This window comes from Amyelois transitella, chromosome 6 (assembly GCF_032362555.1).
Source record: "Amyelois transitella isolate CPQ chromosome 6, ilAmyTran1.1, whole genome shotgun sequence".
NCBI lineage: Eukaryota > Metazoa > Arthropoda > Insecta > Lepidoptera > Pyralidae > Amyelois > Amyelois transitella.
In genome coordinates this window covers 12,546,001-12,573,502 of record NC_083509.1, presented here as the reverse complement: position 1 = coordinate 12,573,502, position 27,502 = coordinate 12,546,001, and the positions used below count along the sequence as shown (strand labels likewise).

The 27,502-nt window shown below is 35.3% G+C and overlaps 2 protein-coding genes across 6 annotated transcripts in view; both read right to left on the bottom strand.

The window, feature by feature from the left end:
* Positions 1-15,645, bottom strand: part of LOC106132032 (phosphatidylcholine:ceramide cholinephosphotransferase 2) — an 84,008-nt gene extending 68,363 nt beyond the window's left edge. Inside the window, exon 1 of the mRNA XM_013331334.2 lies at positions 15,372-15,645. Within this exon, the coding sequence (XP_013186788.1) occupies positions 15,372-15,465 (94 nt within the window). The 5' untranslated portion in view covers positions 15,466-15,645. The remainder of the gene's footprint in view (positions 1-15,371) is intronic.
* Positions 15,646-24,408: 8,763 nt separating this feature from the next.
* LOC106132029 (probable phospholipid-transporting ATPase IA) overlaps positions 24,409-27,502 on the bottom strand; it is a 105,711-nt gene continuing 102,617 nt past the window's right edge. For all 5 annotated transcript variants that reach the window (XM_060944792.1, XM_060944791.1, XM_060944794.1 and 2 more), the window contains 2 exons: positions 26,966-27,057; positions 24,409-26,610 (listed from right to left, as the gene is read on the bottom strand). In XM_060944792.1, coding sequence (XP_060800775.1) covers positions 26,513-26,610; positions 26,966-27,057 — 190 coding nt within the window. In that variant the 3' untranslated portion in view covers positions 24,409-26,512. The remainder of the gene's footprint in view (positions 26,611-26,965; positions 27,058-27,502) is intronic.

Sequence of the window (27,502 nt, the reverse complement as noted above, 5' to 3'; positions counted from 1 at the left end):
TGATTGCCATTCAACATCATGGGAAGCTGTTATGACGTATTTAATCTACCATTTCGATATTAATCATTATGGGATTGAGATTCAGTCGGATAGTGACAAGTGCTGGCGCATTGCCTAAAAGAAGATTCCAAATTTTACTAGCCCTTAATTGTCTTTTACGATATTGATTGCAGCTGGCAGTTTTTTCTTTACTATCAGATTAACATAAATGTTGTCAAAGTGTTATTAGTTGTTGGGTTGTTGGAATAATGGGTATACCCATTATTGCATCTTTTAATTATTATATAGGTACGTTCTTTTATTGTGATATGTAGCATTATCTCAATATAATAATGATAGTGATCTAATAATATATCTATGTTTGTGCATTATAATGTTCCAAGTACAGATTAAAATGGTTTCTTCCGAATAAGAGATAAGTGTAAATATAATATTACCCCAAGACGTGACATTTGTTTGACTAATTTCTTATAAAATGATTAAAACGAATGAAAATTTGTTTCAATAATATCAGCAAATACATTTTGATCATGATAGCCGATTATAGATAGGAAGCAATCAGTTGATGGCTCCATCAATAAACTATATCATAAATGACTTAATATACTATATTTAGTGCAGGCTGCCGTGTTAATGACATAACATAGCGTGCGTCTATGATTTAGCTGAAATATAGCCGTGGGCCGCGCGATCTTCGGGAGCGGCCATTGCGTTGACGTCAAACAGCCGATTTAACACTAAAAGACTAAATTTGAATAACTAATCAAATTAAGTAAGCCCTAAAAATAAGTTTGTTTACGGCCGTAATAAAATTAGAACGATTCTTACCGGCGATCAACATGTATCGGACGTTTTTGTTGCAAAATTTTATTGTCACCAATACTTACACCCTGAGCCATAGTAACCTGATAACAATCAGTACTTTTTATGTCCTTGAAGCCAAGCATTACAAACCTGTTTTACATGTTTACTTTAGTCATTTTAGGCTACTTCAGAATGAAATATCAACATAATCATTATCACCTGAGATGTTTCAGAGACCTTTCTTGGTAATATTTCAATTTGATTACCTTAAGAATAGGATCGCAGTCTAAACTCATTGATTTGCACATTTTATCATTATAAAAATGTTTTGATTCCAGTGTCCTTGATAATGCGTGCTTCGCGTGATTCCTGCCTGACACGTAAGGCCGCAGAATTTCGCCAAATCTACTAGTAATTTATAACACTAGCGTTTATCTGTGGCTCTGTCCGTATAAACAGTTTAATGCCGTTGTTTTCTGTAGAATATACAAAGTTTCAGATTTAATGATAGAATTCAAATAGTGACAGGTTGCTAGCCCATCGCCTAAAAGAAGAATCCCAAGTTTATAAGCCTATACCTCAGTCGCCTTTATTACATCCATGGGTAAGAAACGGAGTGGTTCTATTAATTTTTCTATTGGTGCCTGGAACCACACGGCACTGTTTGCAATTTGTTTGTTTACATCGAGTATTAACTCTTCCATTAATAGATACTTTAAATTTGCTTTAGAGATGTTTCGGCAATGACCACAATATATTAAACAAACCATTACAGAAGGTAATATACATACAGAATCTGTATGTTTTTAAATTAGCTTTGTGTACCGCCATTGTAGGCCTTCTCAAGGTGCAAAATGTATCATATGTACAGTTAAAAGTACTATCATAAATCTTCAGCTTTATAATATTAGTATAGATTTTGACTACAGTTTTGTCTATCAGTCTATGTATTATAATTATTAATAGCTTTTTATATCGATTTAAAAATGACGAAGTTCCATACAAACTTGCACCCCCTATTTCATCCCCTTGGGATAGAATTTCAGGATAAAAAGTAGCCTTTATTCTAATCCAGGTTACTAACTATATCTGTGCCGAATTTCGTTCAGATCCGTTCGGTAGATTTTACAAACATACGGTACAAACATACAGACAGACAGACAGACAGACAAAAATTCTAAAAAAAATTGTTTTGGCTTCTATTGACCCTAAAAAGACCCCTTATATTTTTTTTTCTTAAATATATTCAATGTACAGACAAAGTTCAGTTACAGTTTTATTATATGTTTGGATAACGTCTAGCTGCAACTATTAGGAGCGAAGAAAAAATGGAAAATGTGAAAAAAATCGAGGAAGGAGCATCCTTGAGGGCTTCAATGATGCCCAAAATAACTATTCCACGCGGACGAAGTCGCGGGCACAGCTAGTTTAGATAATATAAACATAGACGTGACCTTATGTATGTATGTATGTAGTTTTACACGTTATATCCAAATTTACATAACAATTCCATGCATTCGATTATTTCTCAAACAATGCTGTTTAATCCAGGTCACCCTTGATTTAATTCCACGTGCAGGGCTCGGACCTGCGGGAACTAGGTCAACGTAGGTGCTGGTCAAGGAAACGCACTTTAAATAAATATATATATACGAAACAAATTACACAGATTGAGTTAGCCTCGAAGTAAGTTCGAAACTTGTGTTACGAGATACTAACTCAACGATACGACATTTATAATAAATACTTATATATATATAGATAAACATCCAAGACCCAGGCCGATCAGAGAAAGTTCGTTTCTCATCATGCCCTGGCCGGGATTCGAACCCGGGACCTCCGATGTCACAGACAAGCGCACTACCGCTGTGCCACAGAGGCCGTCACTTATTTTTAACTATGTTTAACAAAGAGTATTTGGGCAGATTTAATAAAAAAATACGTATATTTAAGAAAGAATTATTGAATGAATGCCGTGTGAAAAAGAATAGGACGACTCCATCTCTTTCCCATGGGATTCTTCTTTTAGGCGATGGGCTAGCAACCTGTCACTATTTGCATCTTAATTCTATCATTAAGCCAAACAGTTGAACGTGGCCTATCAGTTTTTTTAAGACTGTTGGCTCTGTCTACTCCACAGGGGATATAGACGTGATTATTTGTTTATGTTTAGAAGAATTAAGTGCGATGAACGTCTTACCAGGATAAGATGGTGAGAAACCCACTCCTTTTTATGAAGTCGGTTAAAAACTGATTTACCATTGACTTCTGCATTTCTGATGCATGAAGAATGAATAATGAAAATAAATCCTTTGCGGATTCATTAATAAAACCATAAAAAAAACAAATACAATATCGATGCTAAATGTACGAATAGTATATCGAATTGAAGGAAGTTAGTTCTGAGAAGCGAAACGCAATTAACAAGTGGTTGGTTAATTAGCGCCAAGGCCGCGCGGAGTGTGGGAGGTGGCTGTTACTAGCCAGAACTATTTGTTTCATTACCTATAAAAGCAAATTTTCAATAACACTTCCTTTTCATTTTGAGAATTTTCTTAAAATCATAAAAATATTTAAAAAAAGTTCAAATTAGAAGCTTACATCGATTTTTAACATATAACTACTTATTTTTTTATATTTAGAGACTTCACTACTTACTCGCATATAAATTCGTCTTTAATTTCACAAAAGATTTGTCATGCAGCGTAGCCGAGTAACAGATATTTTATCGTGCTTTAAAATAGGCGTCGCGCGTGTCACGCTAGCCCCGCTGGTCAAGAGAGCACACTGGCCGCTGATTTACTGTCATATAAGTACATATTGTAGCGGATATTAGGTTAAGTTCAAAATTTGTTTTATAATTAATATTTAAAGATTTTTATTATTTGTACATTATATCGTATTTAAGTTTCTGCTGAGTCCGGCCCCTAGAATACGGTCCTGTCTCTTAATGGAAGACCTAGCGCCCGGCAATTTTGAAATCGCGGAATTTTGTATGAATTTCGTTGCGTTTTTGTTCGACAGTTTTTTGTTTCTTTTCACATTTTTTCCATCGATTATTTTTTGTGTTAGAGAATTGTATAAATAGCACCCAATAGGTATATATTTATTTTGTTAATCGTTCTTTTCTTTACATAATTCACAAGTTGCTATAACAGTACATACCGTTGTGTCTAATTTTTATTCATTTAGACATTTCAAACATCACTTAATGTTGGTTTTACAACATTGGTTGATTCCTAATGTGTTCTAGGGGTTTTCTCATAATTACTTTTGGATCTTACTCTAGCTTAATATATACCTTCCTGATATCATAAAACTATACACTATAACTATATACGTATTTTTTTATATAATTTTGTATAAATTTAGCTACCGTTTTTTTAAAAATTGTGAGTCCGTTAAGCGGAATTAAAATCCATAAAAAAGAAAAGTAGAAGTATTACACGAATTTCGCGGAACTTGTCCGCTACTGGTTTCTATAATATTCGAGTGTATTTATGTTAATTGAAATTTGTTCCAACTAATGGCTTCCTACAAAAGCAGATAAATTCGAATACTCAGTAAATATATAGAAAAATAAACAATAGCGCGTTGATGTCTTTTAAAAGTAAATAATTATGTCAAAATATATTATGTACAATTACTTAGGTATTTTATTAATTGGTTGAATTGGTTTCACTGTTGATTTAAGAGGTATTTTGTACAACTACTACGTTTTTATCCCTTACAGGGTAGACACAGGCGGTAATCTCAAGACTTAAATCCCTCTTTGATCCGATAGAGTTAATAAGTTAAAAATTAAAATAAAATATAAACTGACCAAGTGTGAGTCGGACTCGCAAACAAAAGGTTTCCTACCCTATTATTTATTCATATTAATAAAAATGTTCAAAAAAATTGCGAATATTTCAAGTTTTATCAAGAAGGTCCCGTTTTAGCTCTTTGCGTACGAAACCTTTAAAATAAATCTTTTTATCTTTATAATACCTACCTAAATATTTTTTACTTTTTATCACTATAATATTAGTTTGTATTCTTTCTTCAAAGTGTAATGTACACATTCATGACATAAACGTTAGTGCGAACACTAATGTGTGTTCAGTTAACATAACATTACCCAGATTGACCCGGCGGCTTGTTGAGCCGAACGCGGCTCAATTACGGTTCGTTTCCGGTTCGCGGCCGGGGACCGTGCAGGCTGGGGACATGATTGACAGACTATTTATAGTTTTATGATATCAGGAAGGTATATAATAAGCTAGAGTAGCGTCCAAAAGTAATGAGAAAATACATAAGGAATCAACCAATGTTGTGAAACCAACATACATTCATGACAATTATTAAGTGATGTTTGAAATGTCTAAATGAATAAAAATTATGAATTGGAATTCACATGCCAAATTTCAAATCTCTAGACCCAACGGTATGAACTGTGTATTTATATGACAATCAATCAGCGGCCAGTGTTCTCTCTTGACTAGCGGGGCTACCATGACACGCGCGACGATTATGTCCAGATTTTGCAAACAATAGCATGATATATATATAATATAACATTGAACTTGTCCTTCACAGCCGAATTGGACATATTATGTAGTAACATCGCGTGGGAGCGGCGGCTGCCCGCCGGTGGTCAAGGACGCTCCAACTGGGACAGATATTGTGTCAGACACACAGCTGGAATCGTACAATACGTTATTATAATTTCTAAGTATTTAAACAAAAGACTGTCGGCTCTGTCTACCCCGCAAGGGACATAGACGTGACCATATGTATGTATGTTAAACAAAATATGTCACTGACTGACTGACTGCTATATCAACAGATATCAACGTCCTAGAGCGGTCTGAAAGTGATCATAAAATGATGATTGCGACGCCATAACATTTTCCTAATGCATATCGATTCGGAGCTTTTTAAATGCTTTACAATTGCGTATGATGTAAGTCACATCATTCTTAAAGTTTCGTGTAAAAAGTGGAATTTAATTGTTTTATTGCATTCAAATTTTTAACGCTTTGAAATACGTTATTACTGAGTGCCATTGTAATTAATATGACAAACCTTGTGATAAGATCATGTGATATCAAACTTGTGGTGACTTTTTGTTTTATCAACCGTTGTATTTGGTTATTAATGTCTAATAATTCTATAGTTATAATTAACGTAGGTAAGTATGTCATGGTGTTACTATATTTTTATCGTCCACTAGACTTTTGCCCAGTGCTTCAAATCCATGAGGACTTCAAGAAAGAAAATATAATCGAATTAATTTCAATAAGTTACCCTCAGAATCTTGCAAAATTTATCAAAATACATCCAGTAGTTTTGAGATTTTTCGTAACGAACAAAACTTACATCTTCTTTATATTGTATTGGAGTTGGACTGGTATACAGAGACACTATGGTCTTTGGCAAACAGATAATGGTCACTTTCGTCCAAGTAAACAGTGCAACGACCTCGTGCATTCATCGTAGAAGCGAATACGTCAACTCTTGCGAAACTGATATGTTGGAGCTGCGGAGTGGAGTGGCGCAGAAATATTATATTGTTTTATTTTATCTCAACACCTGAACAAACAGACGGACGCGAACGTTGCCAGACATTACAATTATTATGAGGTTTTAAGTGAATTTTATTTTCGTTTCACATTTTAAAATACAAATACTTTATTTGCTATAAATGCCGTACAATTATAGGTGTTACAAAGCATATACATTTCGCGCTTTTAACCAGTCATGGCATGCAAAAATACAGCAAATTTAAATTAAGTGAAAATTAAAATTGAAATGAAAATTAAAATAATGTCATTTTAAATGTTCTTGTCAAAATTTATTTTTTATCGAAATATTCGTCAACAGTATAAAACGATTTTTCGATAAGCCACAATTTAATTTTAACGCAGCCTTCTGGACACCTTTGGTTCTGTCTACTCGTAATTCATAAAATGATGCCCAAAATAACTATTCCACGCGGACGAAGCCGCAGGCACAGCTAGTACATAATATAAGTACCTACATGTATGTATGTTTACACTTATACAAGGAAATGCTATTTACAACATAAACTAGAATTTGCTAGAAGAAATGTTTACTTACCTACCTGCGATGTTCTGAGAATGTTATTTTGAATCGTGTTCAAAGCGCAACATTTAGATAGATTCCAGTATAGTAGAGTCACTTGACTCATCGGTACGATCAAAAGATCAATCCCGTATCTCAAACGTTAAGATAAATAATGCAGCCGCAGTATATCTGAAGTTTATTGAGTAAACCCGAAAAGTTTATAAAGTTATGTTTAAATTGTCATTACACCTAGAACGAACTTGAAAGAAATGAACCGCTTTGATCGTATTGTTTATATAGCAGGAGTAGAAAAACATAATAGTAATTCGCTTTATCGTTGACTTACTTTGGCAAAGAAATTATTATGGGAACATAATAACATTACTTTTTGCACTAATTGCAAACAATAAAATAACGTTTTTTTTTGTAGATACGTACATATAATCACGTATATATCTCTTGAGGGGTAGACAGAGCCAACAATCGTGAAAATACTGAAAGGCCAGTGATATTTGGTAGAAAAGTTTTTCCACTTTCCTACTAAAATTTCGTGCTCACATCAATCGTTACCGATACCTACAAGGTCGTCTATATAAACCCAATACTTGTAATTATTTCGCAAACCTTAAACATAGCGTTATAACGCTCAGATTGCTATAAATATGTGCAGGAATTTCAAACACGCGAGATGTTGCATGGCCCTCGTCATAACAGCCAGAAGCGGCGATATGGAACGCCAGACGAACATACAGTTTGTGTAGTGGTGGAACGGAACATTCCTGATCGGAGGTAGCCTCAAAATAAATCTACAATGCAATGAATATTGAGGGCAGGGTAACGTGAATGAACTGACTGTTTATGTATTCATTATTTGAATGTAACTGTATGTTTGTTTGTATGTTTCCTAGCGGCGAGCACTTTACTGACACCACCGAGTAGATTTAACATGACGAATTAGAGGTTTGAGTAAAAATGATAAATCATTGCTAAAGCGAGTAGCTTCTCGTTTTTGTGATCATTATACCATTTGTAGGAAGTATAGCCACAAAGTTAGTTATTCCTACAGATGATAGAAGGAGAAAAGAGGAGTGAAATAATTTAATTTAAAGTACTATAATGAAAATAAAATGAAAAATATTTTACAATAAATAGGTACAATCTCTGACAATATTTCCTCACTAACAATACTATTAATAGTTGCTATGGCGTACGTAAAGAAGGCTGTCTACACCATTTATTATTTGCCGATTGCCTGTGTTAAACGATTACGAAATTGGCATGCAAAGTATGATAACCTTAAAATAAATACATTAATTATGAAGCCTATTTGAATATGTTAAAGCAAATACTTAACAAACAACAATGAATTTACTGAGAAAATTGACGGATTGATGAGGACTTTATCCAATATTCCAGAGGCTTGCCCGAGCTATTCAGCAAGATCATATTCTGAACAAAGCTTACGCTGGCGCTGAAGAACATCAAATTAACCATTACTTAGGCGTTGTTGTATCATCGTTTCGCGGAACGCGGCTAAATGATCAAAATCTCACACGTGTTTACAAACAGACCGACTAATTGACGGCATGATCGTGATCATGAATCACTAACATACACAAAGTTATTTTCTGTCGGCATCGAACTAAATTAACATGATTTTATTAGCGTTGCACAAATTTGTTACGTTATGTGGCATTTTACTCGGTTCTCTGTTGCAAACTATTTTGACTGCCATTATTACACGCGATCAATGAATAATATCCACATTAAAAACTAAAACTATAATAGAGAATAAACTAAAACTACACCTGAGACAAAATGAATATTAATTTACGAGTAAATTTATAAACTTGGGATTAATTTGCTTTACAAATTCAAGTGTGGTAGAAATATCAGCCGTTGCAAATTTGACAATACAAACTAAGTTTATGCATGATAACAATTAAGGAATACTTTTCTACGCGCCTTGATACACATTTTAGGGTTTAAGATGTTACTTTTGTAATAACTTACATTTCAGTTATTTTGCTTATAAATACTGAATTAACAAATGTTAATTTTTTATCCCTCTATTATTTTTATTTGCATTACAGAATTCCCTCTATGACCCCAGGGATCAGCCACCTGTTGCTACCCAGCCATAAAATCGTTGGAATCGTTGATTCAACGCTCGAACTAGCTTTAAACAAATGGACTCGAGTAAAACTAAGATTTTCTTAGATCGTTACGAGATCTCGACCTGCAATCGACATCGTAAATAGATCCGGCGGGCAACAATGGTCTAGTTCGTATGTTTGAAGAGAGAGCTTAGCCTGGTCAATATTTTAAGTTATGTAAGTCCGAATACTAACTTGTATTCCGTTGCAATGTGGAACACTAAATTGAATTTTAAAATCAAAATTACAATAGGTACAAACTACCCAATCAACCATGGCTGGTGTTCAGTCGCTCGGTGACCACGGGTCATCGTAACATGATTCGGAGCGTCCGAGATACAATAAACCTTTATAAGGTTAAGTACGTTACGTGTTAATACCTGCAGTATTTATTAATAGTATAATGCGACGCGACAGCTTAAAATCGGTTATGGAATGCTTTATAAGCCTCCACACTGAAGAAGGTCGTTGCTAAAAAATATGTTCAAGTAAGTAGGACATTTTCAAATGGCTTGCCTGTAACTGTTTTCAGAGTTGGATAGTTGTGAAGTTGATGTTGTTGAAGAAAATGCTGCTATGAAGTTTGTTACTGCTTCTTCTGCACTGACGCTTTGGAAGCGGCAGTAAACTTAGTTTTATGTAATTTATTTGATGTCAACTAATGTATCTTTTGGTATCACACCAAAAGATATGACAATTATTAAGTGATATGAAGTATACCATAATAATGAATAAAATTTTTGAAATTGAATTTTAATTTCAAAAAGTATGGGGCATCTACTGACATACCCTGTATCTACCACCTGACTGGAGCATTTGCATGATGCTTCTGATAAAATCAGAACCGTCACGCTAAAAAGGTCAACAAGGACAAGAACGACACGCTTTTCTGTTTTATGACATTAGTTTGAGTACCAACCGATGCTCTTATGGTGCATACTTGAAGAAACCTACATATTCAGGCAACTGAATTTCCCCTGTAGGGGTTGCGGAGTTCACTTTGTGAAAAAAACCCGAGTCACGCGATCATGGTCTCATGGTCGCAAAGGCGTACTCTGGACATCTCTCTAGAGAGGTGAGGATGTAACCAGGACTAATGCCAGGAGAAAGATTCATTTACAAGAACGACAGGAACACATTTTATGATTTCTATAAAGACATATAGAATACATTAGTGAGCCAATACAATATCTCAAGAAAACGAAGCGAAACAAAACGAGCACTTTCCTCTGTGATTGCTGAGGAAACTAGTCACATTGCGGTTGCGCGGAGCCGCGCGGTGAAAGCAGCGCAAGCCGGGAGGCAGCCTAGTATTGTCTGCTTTAATAGTTATACGATAGACACAGCATGAATACGAAAAAAAATTGATGTCATTCTTATGACCGTGCTTCTGACGTTTGTACCGATGAAATAGAACATACATACATACATATAATCACGTCTATATCCCTTGCGGGGTAGACAGAGCAAACGGTCTACCCCTTAGTCGCCTTTTACGACATCCATGGGAAAGAGATGGAGTGATCCTATTCTTTTTTCTATTCCTGCCGGGAACCACAGGGCAATGAAATAGAAATTATCTTCAAAATACGATATAAGGTATCGGATTGATAACATCTAAATGCGTCATCCGAGGGGAGCCCCGACTTCGGTTATGACCACCAGTTAGTAGTGGGGAAGTCGAAGCGAGCGCCACAAACAAGATAACAGGTAACTAATATGGGTGTCTTAGGTTTTGGAGCTGTGACTCCAACGGTGATGGTTTGGACGAGTATTCGGATTCCTTCCTGTCGATTGACGTGGCCTCTGAGATTATTATTGATGGCACAGAGATAGAAAGACACACTTTGCCATTTACACCACGTTAAACAATAACACGTGTTAGTTTAAAACCATAATAAAGCCCTTCTGGCGAGTAGACGACCAATACTGGTAGAGTTTCTTCGGCTGGTGCATCTGCTCTTACCAGAGCAGTGGCTGATTTGTTTCGGCGAAGTACCAGCAACCTTTTAGGGTGTCCATTTTGAGAAGCGTTTCGTTCTGTTCTTTGAAGGGATTCTGGGTCCGTTTTGAAGAGCGTACCGTTCTGTTCCTAGAATTCCTCGTTCGTGATTCCTCGTCCCTAGTTCTCTAGCCTCTAGGGGGTTATATAATTAGTAGTTTTAGCTTGTAGCTTTTGGACAAATACTAATAAAATATAACTTAAATTTAAATGGTTGAAAAAGAAAAGTGCCTGCGAAGGGCTATTTTCTGGCCACTTTTGCCAACCACGCTCAACGGCCGCAGTCTCCCAGACCGGGAGAAAGCCGAGATGTGCCGTAAGACATGACGCAACGTGTCAATGTGCCCGCACTTACATTATGAGACGTGAGGTGCATTTTGTCAGCCTCTCAATCTTTACGAATCTGAATCTTATTCCAGTAAAGAATATATTTTATTTAAACGTAAGTTTGTAACGCAGTTACTTCAGCCGCTACATGAGACGCTAGTTAAATAACTGGAAGATTGCAAGTGATATCTTCATGGCTTTAATCCACCGTTGCAATGTATTGAGTCCATATTCATAAGGATTTTTTTATGCAATAAAGATATTCAACTATATTCCAGTTCGTGACCATTGAAATTGATTTAGTATTAAGTTGTAGATATAATAAAAAGAAGAACACAATCGCGGTAAACTACTTCCTCGAGTAATAGTTTTGGTCAGTTGGAAGCAGCCTCTATCCAGCGTAACTTCAAAAAGGTCGTCTGAACGCTGGTTGAGACCAAATTCTATGAAAGGAAGAATGTTATTGTTACACTTTGCTCTGTCGCTACCGGCCTCGTCATGGTTGCTTGTCAAAATATCTATACTTACCTATAGCTATACTTACCTATAGCTTCTAACAACTAACGAATGTAAATCTATGCAAGGATCAGTAAAATTAATGAGGTTATTGGAATGCACTTGTACCTACTGGTAACTGGGGGTGAAGATTTGGGGCTCAACCTTCACAAAATCTAATCACTTGTATGGGTTGTTGGAAAAAGGTGGACCCGACGAAGTCCAATCGTAGGTTGTTATTTGCTACAATGCGTCAAAATTAATGCTAGAAAGGTTTGGCATAATTTAGTTATCAGGGGCGTCGGGATATCGCCATATATTTTTTAATAAACTCTTTGTAACCAGTATGCATATTACTTAAATTGAAGTATGCAAAGACTAAGAGTGAGTTGATAAAATTGTAACACGACTAGCCGACAGTTTCGTTATAAATCAATGAAATTACTCAGAACGAGATTATCTCATATCTTATTAATGAAATTGAAATCGCTTCCTACTGTTTAATTCTTCGCAAGTCCTCAGATTTCATAAGTTAACTAATTTAATTCTTATTAATTTTTTGTAATTATTATGGTCATTTATATCTAGAACGGTGTCTACCTACCAGTTATAATAAAGTTTGTAAATACTAAGAGTTAATTAATAAAATTGTAACACGACTAGCTAGTTTGTTATCAGGCAATGAAATAAATCAGAACGAGATTATCTCAAAACTTGCTAACGAAATTGAATTTGCTTTCTACTGCTTAATTTTTTATTTCATAACTTAACTTCTTATTTGTTTTTTCCAATTGTTGTGGACGTTTCTGGCTAGACAGGATAATTATTTATATACAGCTGGATCATACACTAACCTAATAAAATGTTTTAAGATCGCGACTGGCCGGCCGTGGTAGCAGGGCTGCCGGCGCGGCCTCGCCTTGACACTATTAACTTTACATGCCAAATTGACCACTCGATAGTTTTTACTGCACTTAATTACGTTTGTAACATTACTGGCTTATCTATATGTTAACGTTTTTCATCAATGATGGAATTAAGACTCGGATAGTTCCCTAATACATCCCTAAAAAGTAATACAACGATTGAATTTAAGATTGAATGCTTATAATCTTTTTGATAATGTCGGCTCTGTTTACCATGTAAGGCATGATCGTCTTCATAATATTGATTTACTTGGTATTTTTATTTTAATTGATTATTTTAATCTTAATGTTGATAGGCACCTAGACCAGGTAGTAGATTAATTCCTAGTTATTTTATTATTGCTACTATTAGTTGGTATTGGTAGTCTATTCGCTTGGCTTATACCGCAGTTAATATAACCGCTATCCATCACATGAGTAGATATTATTTATGGCCACTGATAACACCGCTCTTATTATCTCATACATTACACCTTGAAAATAATATATTGTCAGTTATTGTTTGAGTATACCCAAGTAGGTATTGATGAAAATCACTAGATTGAAATAGTATTTTGTCATATCACTAACTTAAATAAATAGGAATATTCACCATCTTCCGTGATTTCGTGGTATACCTAGGGATTTCGTGAAATCTCTGATATCCTCATTTCTCTGCGACATATACAACAATCACACCTCTTTCCCGGCGGGGTAGGCAGAAACCACTTTTTTCCACTTGCCACTATCTCTGCATACCTACTTCTTTCGCTTCGTCCATATTCATAACTCTTTTAATGCAAGCTCGTCGGCTAAGTATCCATTATTCCGATAACTGTTATATTTTATACATTATTCCATAGCTATTTTCGACTATCTACTTCACAGGACACCGGAGGAATTCTAAGGAAAAATCTAATAAGAGCTAATGATTGCTGAAAATTAAAAAAGTACCTACCAACTTAAATTAATATAAACGTATTTATATAAACATACCTACTCACCGCTATAATCTAAACTCAAATATATAGCTAACTGTATCACAAAAAATTTTTGGTTTGCAATCTGAGACATAGGTAGGTAACTAAGGTAACTAAGTATGTCAATTGCAAAATCAAAAGTGATTGAAAGTTAATTTAATTTTGTGTATAGTTGATTTTGTACTTGAGTTAGGTATAGTTTTTGCAAAGTATGACATAATTGATAGGCATTGCACAACCTTACCTATGAGTGAAATATACCTAGATATGGCATAATGTTTTTTTTTGTATCAAACCATTTTGTTCGAAGTTCTGCTAAAAAAGAAAGCTTATTTATTAGTTCCTACTTAAATCTAAATCTCACTTTTATCACTTATCTATCCAACATTGTGTATCCCTTGTAAGTCTTGTAACTATAGGCTCTATCTACCCCGTGATAGACAGATCTAGAATATATTAAACCTGTCATGCCGTGAACTAATTCGAACTGCCATTAGGACGCCTTGAAATGCTGTCCTGCAATTAGTTTATCAACAACCTGTATTTGTTAACGAGTGGAGCATTCGCGATAACATAGATATGTTATAGTATAACTGCATTATTTGATTACCTAAATATTTTTCGGTGAAAACTGTAACTGGACGTACTTATCAATTTAAAATACATACGCACAATCATGCCATTTTCGCGGAGGAGACGGCACTGACTTAACGTCTTTTCATTTACCACTAAATCTGCTACTATTTGAATCTCAATTCTATCATTAAGCCAAAAGTCTGTTGGCTCTGTCTACCCCACAAGGCATATAGACGTGACCATATGTATGTATGTGTAAATCTGCTAACCTGGCATAAACATTAACCTTCATCAATATTTTCATGCAAACTTTTTGGTTTGGTTTTGAGTATTTTTCTACACAGTACTGATCTAAGTTAACACTGGAACATCATTGTTATGAATGTTTTACGTTGAAATTATTTTTTTCTCCACTAGCTTTTCCCCGCGACTTCGTCCCCGTGTCCATTATTAGTCCGCGTCGAATTTCCATCTAAACATTCATCCCCTCTATCATTTACTATACATTTCTTCCCCTTGTTTTGGGATAAATAGTAACTTATGTTCTTCCTTAGGGTCAACTCTATCTCTGTATCAAATTTTATCAAAATCGGATCAGTGATTTAGGTGCGAAAGCGCAAGAGTCAGATGTAATTACTTTTGCATTTATAATATATGTAGGCATAACCGTACTTAATAACTGCAAATGCAGCTATATGCATGGTAACTGTGTCGTATCCTGCTGACAGTTACGAGATAACTGTTAGGTAACCTCGGTTCTGAATACATGTCTAGACCTAAGATTTAAACTAAAGATACAAAATTTTGTTTTTACAATCAGTTTTCACTTCATTCCTTTCCATTTGATGATAGTAAAATTGTTTGTTTGTTTATTTTTGTAAACTCTTTATTGCACAAAATATAAAGAATATCAATAAGTAGAGATATTGAATTTGAAAATATATTCAATAGCGGACTTAACCCAAATTGCTTGTAGTTTTGAAAAAACATTGAATAAGAATCAAATTCACTTAGTTCGTTCTTGGTCTTTGCATCTTAAAAGGATAATTATACCTACCTTTAGCGTTGAGTTGCGTCCTGATCCTGGCGATCTCCCGCGATCGGCTTCTACTGCGGCGGTGCGCTGCGATTCGACGCGGCGAGCGCGCCATATCGCCTACCCGGGAACCCAGCCTGAACCTGGGACTCACAGTATGTCAAACATCACATAACCGGCTTGGAATGACACCGCACTGTTTGTAAACAACACGTCACTACGCGGCTCCGAGCATCGTACGGTTTCGGCAAGGCACGAGCGTCGTGGGTAAGGCACTGCGAGGCACTGAAGCCAGCCGTGGTGGTGGTCGGCCGCACCTGCTGGCCCTGACGCCGCTCCGTTACATCATGCTGATAATGTGATAACTCAGGCCGGGCCTTCGCGCCTGATACATCCTTCGAAATTCAAATCGAATGTGTTTTGTTTATGGTTGCAAATGATCAGTCAGATTAGATTTTTTAATGAAAATACTAGAATAGAGCCCATTGTATGTACTTTATTTCATTATTTCGATCTCGTTCGATCGGTGATCGGCCTCTTTATGTACTTAGGTAAAGTCGCCTTCCTATTGAAGTCAATCGACAACTTCCCTTAACTTGCAGGCGGAATAAACTTTGTGCATCTACGTAAAGGATAGAGGCGTGATTCTATGATTACATGAAATTATATTGTGTCTACTGAAGTACGTAAATACCACTCGGCATTGTTATCGTTATCTTTTACGACTAGTTGCATACCACGTCTGCTGGTGTGTAAATAACAGGTGGAAAATACGGACTCGAAGAATTTACGAGATATCAGCAAACTAACCTACTTACGAGTAGATACTATTACAAGATAATCAGTTATTGAAGAAAATTTTACACAAATGCAATTTTGGCAGGAAGGTACCTACAGTGCGTGGTGACTATTGTTTTATTGACTTTGTGTATCAGAAGACGTAACATCAAAATCTTTGATAAGGTTTTTTCTTTTACCGCCTATAATCGAGATAATGCCTATTTATAGAAATAGCCTCATAAATTTAGTAAGTACTGAAATCACATGGTTCGATAGTTGCTGCCGTCAAAAGACAACTAAGTAGGGACATTTTACTATATTTACTTTCTAACTAACTAATTGTGCCTTCTAACTCCATACTTATCTATATTTTGTCAATAAGAATACATATATAAATGTATCTGTAGTTTCGCGTCACGTCGTAATCTTAAGCGAAACAGCTATGCTCTTTCTAAATAATTAGAAATCAAATGTGTATGTTCAATTTAAAATATTATTGAGTGCCTATTTTGTTATAGTTTGAGGGTCCTTATCTACCGTCACTGATCTTCAATAATAAATGTTACTTTTATTTAATGAATAAATTTCCCAATATCGAAATTACGCATACACGAGTGGATCAGTGCGCAGTAACTGACCACATGTCATTAATTCGTCGCCTCATACAAAATCGCTGACACATAACATTCACATTTAGGTACAAAGTGTCCCTTCCCGACACAGCGTTAGTTTTGGCGCGATAAAAATGGCGTCGCCCGTACCATGCTACGGTAGCTGCGACTCAAAAAAGGCACGTTTAATTTAAGTGCTGACGTCATTGCTGCAGGAGGGTAGTGAATACTCTCTTGGCCATGACCTATTTCCGAATTCACCGCATTTCAAATGTGGCCCTTGCGTGTATCCTTAGCAGAGTAGAGCATTATGTACTTTCGTGGTCTGCCTTTGTTTCCCCCGAAGTTCGTACAAGGCGGTCAAGGGGAAGCAACTAGTGTCTTCACTTACACCGTTGCCGGCTGTTGGCTTCTAAGTACGGAGTCAGCTTACGAAAGCATGTTAATGATAGATACCTTATTACATCCTACTAATATTATAAATGCGAAAGTTTGTATGTCAGTATGGATGTTTGTTACTCTTTCACGCAAAAACTACTGAACCGATTACGATGAAATTTGGTATGTAGGTAGCTGAAGACCCAGAATATCATATAGGGTATTATAGGGTCTTTTATCCCAAAGTTCCCGCGGGATTGATTCCACGCGGACGAAGTCGCGGGCGGCCTCTAGTATTACATACAAACATGCGTGTAAATAGATTTGGAATGTATGTTGGTTGGTTGATGCACTAAGTCGACTTCCATGGGCAAGTTCCCATTTTCTGACGAGACTGGTTCTGCTTCGCAAAAATATGTGATGTGGTAACAACAGTTGTCTTTTCCGTAAAATTATATATTAAATATTTAAAAACAATAGATATAATGTGGAATTCGCAAGTTAGATTGCCTGTAGTCGCCATTCATTTTCCAGCTTTTTATTTAAATCGCAGTTTTTAGCTACATTTACAAATTTAAAGGCTATACTTCTAATACGGGTGTAGTGGAAACCTATCGACGTTAACGCAAATCAAGTTAATTATCTTCTAATTTGGTTTCAGACTGCCGCTGAATCGTGGAAAATGGAGGCGTGGAAAATTTCGCTACAATAACTACAAGTAATGTAAACTTGCCATTGAGTTTAGGTACATGTTGACTACAGAAGTGCAGCCGTCGTAGCATATAGCTAAGCTATCGTTGATTCGCTTTTTTATGACGTGAATTAAGACAGCGATAGTTTTTCGCGCGATAAAGACGGCGTCGCGCGTGAAGCCTATGTAACGAGGGCTGGCAGTTTTATATCTTTCGGATGGCGGTAACAACCTTTGGATAATTGTTTATTTGGGTCCAAGATACTTTCAGAATTTAAAGTATTGGGACACTTTTTTAGGACTAATAAATTTTCAAGGTTTAAGCGATGAAGATGGCAGCGATGATACCTGTGTCTATCTGAATCTCAATTCGATCATTACACCATCTAGCTGATCGTGGTCTTCAAGTCTTTTCTAGACTAGAAAAAAATGTAGGTAAAATTTTATTAATTACGGTTAGAAAGGTACTCTTGCTTTTTGTGAAAATGGGGTAAAAATAAGCACTTTGGTGTAGTCGCAGGAAACAGCAGCTAGCAGCCGAAGCCATTTTTTTAATATTACTTGGTAAATAACTTTAATATATTTTCCATTCGCGAGTATCTAAAACGTTGTGGGAGGAAACCAACGTACCAATGCGTCATTAGTAGGTTTGTGGTAACATAAACTGATCAATGGTTTGCATATGCTTATAACCATACTAAACGAGTGATGATGAATCTTTATTAATAAAAAAATAGTTCAACTATGAGATCATCTCAGTACTTGATAAAGTACTTAAATACTAAATGTACCTATTATTTTGAGAAATATTAAATTATTATAATTTGCAATTTTTCTAATGGTACTGTTGACAATATATAAGATGGCAACTTTTGATTTATTGACAAACACACACCTGATATTGAACTAGTGTACTTTTCAAGAAATGGCTGATACCTACTATTGACATTACAGGTAATAATAGAATGTGTGAATGTGTTCATGTGTGCTTGCATGAAGAGAGTTATGAATGTGGATGAAGCGAAGGAAGTATGCAGAGATCGTGGCAAGTGGAAAGAGGTAGTCTCTGCCTACCCCTCCAGGAAAGAGGCGTGATTTTATGTAGGTATGTTTGTATGTAATAGTTAGAAAATTAACCAAACTTTTATAAAATAAGTGGTTTGAGGAAAAACTAAAGTGAAACAAGTTGTAAAGAACAAATCATATAATTTATACACATCTGTTACATTCACATATTCAATTATACGTAAAGTGGCGGCGCAGATACATCGTAGACACATGTGTTCAATGATGGATACAACACAATTAACATTATACCTAAACGTCTGTGTTCAACTTGGGGCTCTGTTTACCCCGCTAAGGCAAAGAAAATAATATATACCTACGCTTTTACTAGACATTAGAAGTAGGCATTCACGAAAATTCTTTCTTAGCGGAGACTATGTCAACAATATTAATAAGGATCAAAATTTAGCGAATTCTTTTGATAAATAAAAAAAAAAACAGTAACATTGGTCCCAGTGTAGAGTTATCACTTAAACGTGAAAGGACCCCAGTATACGTCGGATAATGATTTCCTTATTTTATTTCTCTGTGATGGAAGGTGGTTATCGCAGGACTTTATCTCATGATGTCCTCAAAATGGCGAAAAGGGCGCATCGGAGGGGTTTTAGTAGGTAGGCTGGCACATTAGATGCTAGGAGTCCCACACTCTCCCGGGTGAAGACCCGTGAGCCAGTACGTTAAAAGGATTTCCACTTCGGAGAAGAAAAAAAAGGATGTTATCGCAAGTCATCCTACTAGAATGTAGGGAATGCTGGGAACTCACGAGTGTCTCGAAAGATTATATCATATACAATTAAAATCCAGTAAAAATAGGCTCACCCTGGCGGAGATTCTTTGTTTAAGTACCTACTCGTATTTGTGGCAAAAATTACACAGAGAATAATATTTGCGTAATAAATTATACTACAACTTACCTTTTTTTTGACAATACTTCCGTTAGGAAAATCATTCAAAATTTTACATAGCGTCCATATTGTACAATATATATAACATAGGTGGATTCGAGATTTTAAAAAACCAGTATGAACATTTCTTAAAATAAACTTTCTAAATATTAGAACTGCCCGCCGCGGTAGCACAACACCACTAAGTTATATTGATAAGTCTTCGATTATGGACTGAAAATACTAATTAAAGAATTGTTTTCTTGAATAATCTTATTTTATTTTCTTGCACAATTCTTAACAAAGTGAGAACACGGGCCACAGACAAAAAGGAAGGAGTAAAGCGCCACCTACAGTATTTCCTGAGAACTAAAAACTAAATGTAGCCAGTGTTAAATTTTCATAACTCAATACTCCCACAAAAATATAACACTCTTTAAACAATTAAATACCTATATTTAAGTAGGATAAAGAACAAACTATTCAATAGTAAATAAGATATCATCTCTTAAATTAGTAAAAGCCTGAGTTGGTAAAGCTTTAGTAAAAATATCTGCTAACTGACTCTTACTAGAAACATAATTAATTTTAATCAAGCCCAACTCAGCCTTCTCTCTTATAAAATTGTACTTTACATCAATATGTTTGCTTCTTTTATGATAGACCGGATTATTTATTAGTTTGATTGCACTTTGATTGTCAACCAGCAAAGTTACACATTTAAAATCCTCACCTAAATCTATCATAAGTTGTTGCAACCACAATATCTCCTTTGCAGCTTCACAGGCAGCCACAAACTCTGCTTCTGTAGTAGAGAGAGCAACGGTCTTTTGTTTTTGACTAGACCAAGTAATTGGACCACCATTCATTAGGAAAATATAACCTGTTGTAGACTTACGAGTATCAACATCACTAGCAAAATCAGAATCTGAATAACCAATGAAACCATCACTCTCTCCATACTTGATACATAAATGTTTAGTATTAATTAGGTATCTTATAATACGCTTCACAGCATTTACATGTATTTCACCAGGGTTGTTTACATATCTGCTTAATACATTCACAGCATAAGAAATATCAGGCCTTGAAACAGAACATAAAAATAATAAAGATCCTATAGCTTCTCTATAAGGAAAATTTATAGTGGTTTCATCAACATTTTTGGTTATAATAACATTCACATCTGCTGGAGTACTTACTGGATTAGCATTTGACATACAAAATTTTTCAATAATTTGTTCTATGTACTCCCGCTGGTGAATATAAATACAATCATTTATTCTTTGAATTTCCATGCCTACAAAATATTTTAAATTTAATAATTTTATTTTAAAAACCTGCTTTAAATATTCTATAATCTCTTGAATAAGCAAATTACTAGCAGATATTACAAGGGCATCATCGACATATATTATTAACAATATTTTAATTTTATTGAAAATCCCTATGAAAATACAGTTATCAGCTTGGGATTGTACAAAACCATATTTTATCAGAAAATTACTAAATCGTTTGTTCCAACAACGAGAAGCCTGCTTTAAACCATACAGAGATTTATTAAGTTTCAAAATACAATTTTTATTCAAATTGACTCCCTCAGGAACTTCTATAAAAATATCTTCTTCTAGATACCCATTAAGGAAAGCTGTTTTTACATCAAATTGCTGTATTTTTAACTTATACTTAGCTGCAATAGATAAAACAATTCTAATAGAATCATACCTAGTCGTAGGAGAAAATATTTCCTGATAGTCAACATCTTTGATCTGATTGAACCCACGTGCACATAAACGAGCTTTATAACATGTTTCATTATTCTCATTTTTCTTAATTGTAAACACCCACTTTGTAGTAAGTGTTCTTTCATTAGATCTTTCTTTCACACTCCATGTGTTGTTTTCTTGATGTGCAGACAATTCCTCCTTGATAGCTTGACACCATTCATATTTCTGTGGACTTTGTAATGCATCATCATATGTTTGAGGCAATGACAACTCAACCAAGTTCGCTTCAAAACGCCTATTATTTCTCGGTCTCAATGTTACATTCGAGTGTGGTATGTTTTCTATTTCTCGAGACGGTTCATATGCTGGGTCATCACTGTCACAGCTTAACAAGCTATCATCAGATTCTGTTGTTTGATGCGTTTCATCTAATACATTAATTGTATTTACTGTTCCTGTTTCATTATTTTTCATAGCAATATCTTCATCGTCCATAATGCTAATTTGTGCAATATTCTTCCTTATTTCTGGAACAAAATGTTCATCAAATATTACATTTCTAGATATTTTTATGGTTTTCTTATTTGGATCATACATTCTGTAATTGTTGTTGTCATAACCAATTAGTATCATTTTTTCACTCTTCTTCTCAAACTTTGTCCTCAACTGATCTGGTACATGAACATATCCAACACTGCCAAACACCTTCAAATGACCTAACTGCGGTTTAGTACCATACCATAATTCATATGGTGTTTTCTCTGGAGTCTGACTGGAAGATGTTCTGTTCAATATATAAACAGCACATTTCACCGCTTCTGCCCAAAGATATAATGGAATGTCTCTTGCATACAACATGGAGCGAGCACTCTCCACAATTGTTCTATTCTCTCTTTCTACACGTCCATTCTGCTCAGGTGTATATGGAGCGGTAAGCTCGTGAACTATTCCTTCTTTCTCCAAATAATCTTTAAAAGCTCTGTTGACATATTCTCTTCCATTATCAGTATGTAATGTTCTAACACCATGCATATATTTATTCTTAATAATTTTGTTATATTTCTTGAATACTTCCATAACATCACTTTTATTTTGAATAAAGAATACATGCCTGAAACTTGTAGCTGCATCCTTGAATAACAAGAAATATCTCATTCCTTGAACCGAAGCTTGACTCATTGGTCCACAGACATCGCTGTACACTAAGTCTCCAGGCTGTAGTTCCCCTCGTGTAGATTTTTGAAATGGAAACCTACACTGCTTTCCATATGCACATGCCTCGCAAACAAAATTTTGTTCATCATTTTCACTAATTTTCAAACCTTCTACTGCACTATTAAAATACATATTTTTAATTTCTTTTGTATTAATGTGTCCTAAGCGTTCATGCCATATCTTAATATCATTTTTATTGTTTTGAACTAGGTTACAAGTATTTGAAACTATTGTTTTTATATTTAACTCATATAGGTTATTTTCTCTTATTTTTGCACTCATCACTATGTCATTCTCTTTGTATATTAAAGCATTAAGGTCTTTCTTTATAATAGAGTAATTTTGTCGTATAAGAACTCCTTCTGAAAATAAATTCCTCCGCAAACTAGGAACATATAATACATTATGTAGTTCACTGTTAATCCACTGTCCATTAACATATCTTTTTATCAACACTTTACCAATGCCCGATACTTCTAAAGCTTGTTGATTTCCTAATGTTAATGATTTCTGGTCACATTCAAACAACTCCACAAAGAAGTCTATTCTATAAGTCATGTGTGCGGAGGCACCACTATCTAATATCCAGGAATTCTCTTCTGTGTTGTAGCAATCAACTTCCACATTAAATGCCAACATGTCTGAAGATTGTGTAGGCTTTCTTTGTTTACTTTTCTTTGGCAAACGACATTCCTTTGCAAAGTGCCCTCGCTTTCCACAATTATAACACTCAAACCTGTGCTTAGTGTTTTTGTTTTGATTCAAACCACTCCCACCAGCTTCTGACTCATTTGGCTTTGTTTGTTTCTTCCAACCTTTGTTAACAACAAGGAGAGCTGTCTCTTGCTCTTCCACTGACGCTAAACTTGCTTCTTCATCTAATAAACGAGCCGTCAAATTATTGAGTGTTTGTTGTGTAGGATCCAATGACATCCATGCTTGGCGCAGATATCTATATTTCATGGGCAATGTTCCAAGTATTTTAGTAATTATTGCAATCTCACTAACATTCTCGCCACTTTCTTTCAGCTGCTTTGCTAAGGTTTCAACTTTTGAAATATGTTGAGCCACGCTGTCACTTTCCGACATTTTGTATTGATAAAACTTTTCATGGATTAGCATTTTACATATTTCACTTTTTTGCTCATATATAGATTCAAGTTTTGTCATCATTTCTACGGCGGTTTCACAATTTTCTACTAAGGTGATTTGTTTGAAATCCATAGAAGATGTTAATAAAAACATCGCCATGCCATCATTTTTCAACCACTCAGCAGTATCTTTCTCTGGTTTTGGCGTATAAATATCTATTCCTTTTGCCTTCAAAGCACATTTAATTTGAAATTTCCACTGTCTGAAATTATTTCCGTCAAATTTTTCTAAATTCATTCGTGACGAATCCATTTTGATTGCTTGAAGTTAGGTTATTTTCAACAATGAAATTTTTCACTTTCTGGTGACTTTCTAACACTTTTTCTTTACTCACAGAGTATCCTGGGCCAATAACCTCTTCGATTATGGACTGAAAATACTAATTAAAGAATTGTTTTCTTGAATAATCTTATTTTATTTTCTTGCACAATTCTTAACAAAGTGAGAACACGGGCCACAGACAAAAAGGAAGGAGTAAAGCGCCACCTACAGTATTTCCTGAGAACTAAAAACTAAATGTAGCCAGTGTTAAATTTTCATAACTCAATAATAAGGATAAAAAATATTGAAAATGTTTTATTTACAAGATAGATGTGAAAGAAGTACATAATTGTAGAATATTTGATGGCTAGAAGTCACTACACAGATACAGAATAATTGTGAGTAAATACAATTTTCACGACACAATATATTTTTCATCAATGGTGTTATACTTCCGGTAAGTTTGTTGTACAAATAGTATTCGTCACAATATAAATGTATCCCGACGCCTGCGCCGCCACCTCTCTTAGTCAAGTTAACAGTTAACAATAATAAACTGTTACGAGGTATAATGTGATAAATATCATATCAGTTACAAGTCATTCAAAAAACCACTAGCAGTCGACTTTTGTAAAGACTCTGAAAATTTTAGCTTCGAGTTACATATCACAATAATTTAGTAAATATTAATCCTTTATCTGTATAATTATAGAGTTTTAGATAAAATTAAACAATTAAGTTACTAAAGACAAAGAAGAAAATGGTCCTTCGGGAGCCGGATGCGAATCTAATTTAGTTGACTCATTCACAAAATGTCCTCAATGCATATTGATTTAAGGGTGCTAACAGCAAATGCTGATTTCAGTCATTTGTATAAAAAAAAGCCAAATGAGGGTGATTAAATGTTATAATTTTGTTGCTCTGGCTTCACGTTTATTTAAAAGATTTATTCATAATAAAGAGATAATGTACCGCCCAACATTATGAGAAAATGACAATTTGTGAATGAGCCATATAGTGTTTGACTAGAACTTTTAGTTAATCAATTAGTTCGTGCCACCGAAATAAGTGCACTATGTCCAAACGACAGTACTACAGGTGCTAGATATAGGAAAATTTCAAATACAGTATACTTTTTAAAGCACACTATTAATTCTACAAATATCCTGACGTTTGATCATCCTGTCCTTTAAAAACAATAATACGTGGTAAAATTAAACTCTGAGTATGAACAGTGCACACGTTGATACGGTTGGTTGGAGGCGTCATTAATGAATATTTAAAGGTTCAAATATATAGTTTCCTGTCTTTTTAAAAACAACAATGAGTGGCATAATGGAAATATGAAACTCTGAGTATGTACAAGTTAATATGGTTGGTTGGTGGCGTAATTAATACATCGTAATTTTTTTCTTGATGCAATAATAATCTCTGACCAACCATTACAGTAAAGTATTTTTTTTTGTATAAATATAAATAGACCATGAACAATTTCATCCTATTTATTAATAAAATGTTAAAAAATACTATTAACACATTTAAAAAGCTGTACCTATTAAGCAATTTATTAAACATTATAAAATTATAACAATATTTCAACTTTCGTTCATAATTTCATTTTTAGTAGTCACGTATGTCAAGACCAAAAAAAGAAACATAACTTTAAATGTAATACATATTATGTTAGCGCTAAAGTTAAACTAAAATAAATAAATAATTTAATTATGCATTTTGAACTTAGATCTTAACTGCGTTATAATTAAAAAACAAAGCGAAACGACTAACATTACTAAAAATCACAAGTGCTTGTTGTCACAAAGAGTTAATATATCCTCTTTTTCTCTTTTATTCGGATTTCGCAAAACCATTTTTTGACACCAAACATACTTTCACACTAGCATAGAATAACGAATATAACAATAACACGTAATTTTAAATCACGTTAAAATGGTTTTGAAAAAAATAAAATAAACAAATATAACATTTGATAGCATCTTTTCCCCGGAGTTGCGTGAACAGCTTAATTTTGTGAAAATTTCTCGCATTCAGCATTATGATGTCGCAATAATCCCTGTGGCCGAAAATACAGCTACACTTTTATTACATTCATCTAATGTATACATAAAATTTTATATCAACATAGTATAATTACAATCACTTACACGAATTTAAAGTACATATTACAGTTCCTCGTATAAGCTTCCTCGATAGCGGACTTAATACATTTAATGTGAACCTTTCAACAAAAAAAAAAAATAACTACACAATGAGAGGCGTCTTTGAGACAAAAAAAAAGACTTTGTACGTGTAAAATAAAGGCGGTGTTGCCAGTAAAGTCGCATTGAGAAGTCGTCGTCTAGCACACGGTGTAGACGTGCGAGCGGGGCGCCTCGTCAGCTCAGGAGCGGCCAACCCTCGGCTGGCTGGTGTCGTACGCTCGGATCATGTCGGCCTGCGACACGCTGCCCCCCTCCTCTTGAGAGAATGCGAAACCATCTGCGACATAACACGACTTTACAAACCGAACCGAATCAAGTATTAATAAGAAATGTAAAGTGAATAGGTGATATTAACTTTGACTTTGAATTTGCTTGCTTAATGACATTAAAATTGAAGTGAATCCGCAGTAGATCAAAAATGACCATGCGATTGCCGTGGTGACGCTAGTGCTAAAAACACAAATCGTGTAAAAATGTTACTATTGTCGAGTACCTTTTGATCCTTTGCTTTGCATCGCTAGCTTGAGATTAAATTGTCGATTAATGTGTCTACAGTGTGCGCGTGCGCCTATGACGCCGATGCGGTGCGTGTGTGTGCTTGTTTGTGTGTGTGTGCGCGTGTTGGTACTCACGAGACAGCTCGAGTTCCATGTTGACGCGCGTGGTCGAGCGCCGGCTGAACACGCTGCGTACGTTTTGTAGCAGACGCGCCGTCTCCGTAAGGCTGCCACATAGAGCCCGGGTCACTACTTTGGAAGCGCGGCTCGAGCGTACCACATACGTACGAGACGCGCCCCGTTACTATCGTCCGTCAGACTTGTTAGGCATTCGAAATCCGCTAGATTAGTAAGCGTGTGTGAGACAGGCGTAAAGGAAGCGTCATGCGAAGCCATGCGAGCGAATCGGTCGCGTACTTACACTGTGCGAGTCTCAGGAGAGCGTGGCGCGCGTCCGCCACGCTGTGGCTGCTGCCAGGAACAAGACAGTTAGTACATCCCACATGCGTGGCCCACAACCCGACACCGCCGCCAATCGCTAGATGGCGCTAATGTGGTGTCAACTCAAAGCGTTGACATTGTTCAACACTTTGAGAACAAGTTAACAATACGATTTGGCAGGGCATTTCTTGTTAACCAAAACCTCAATTTAAATAATAATCATTTAGTGGA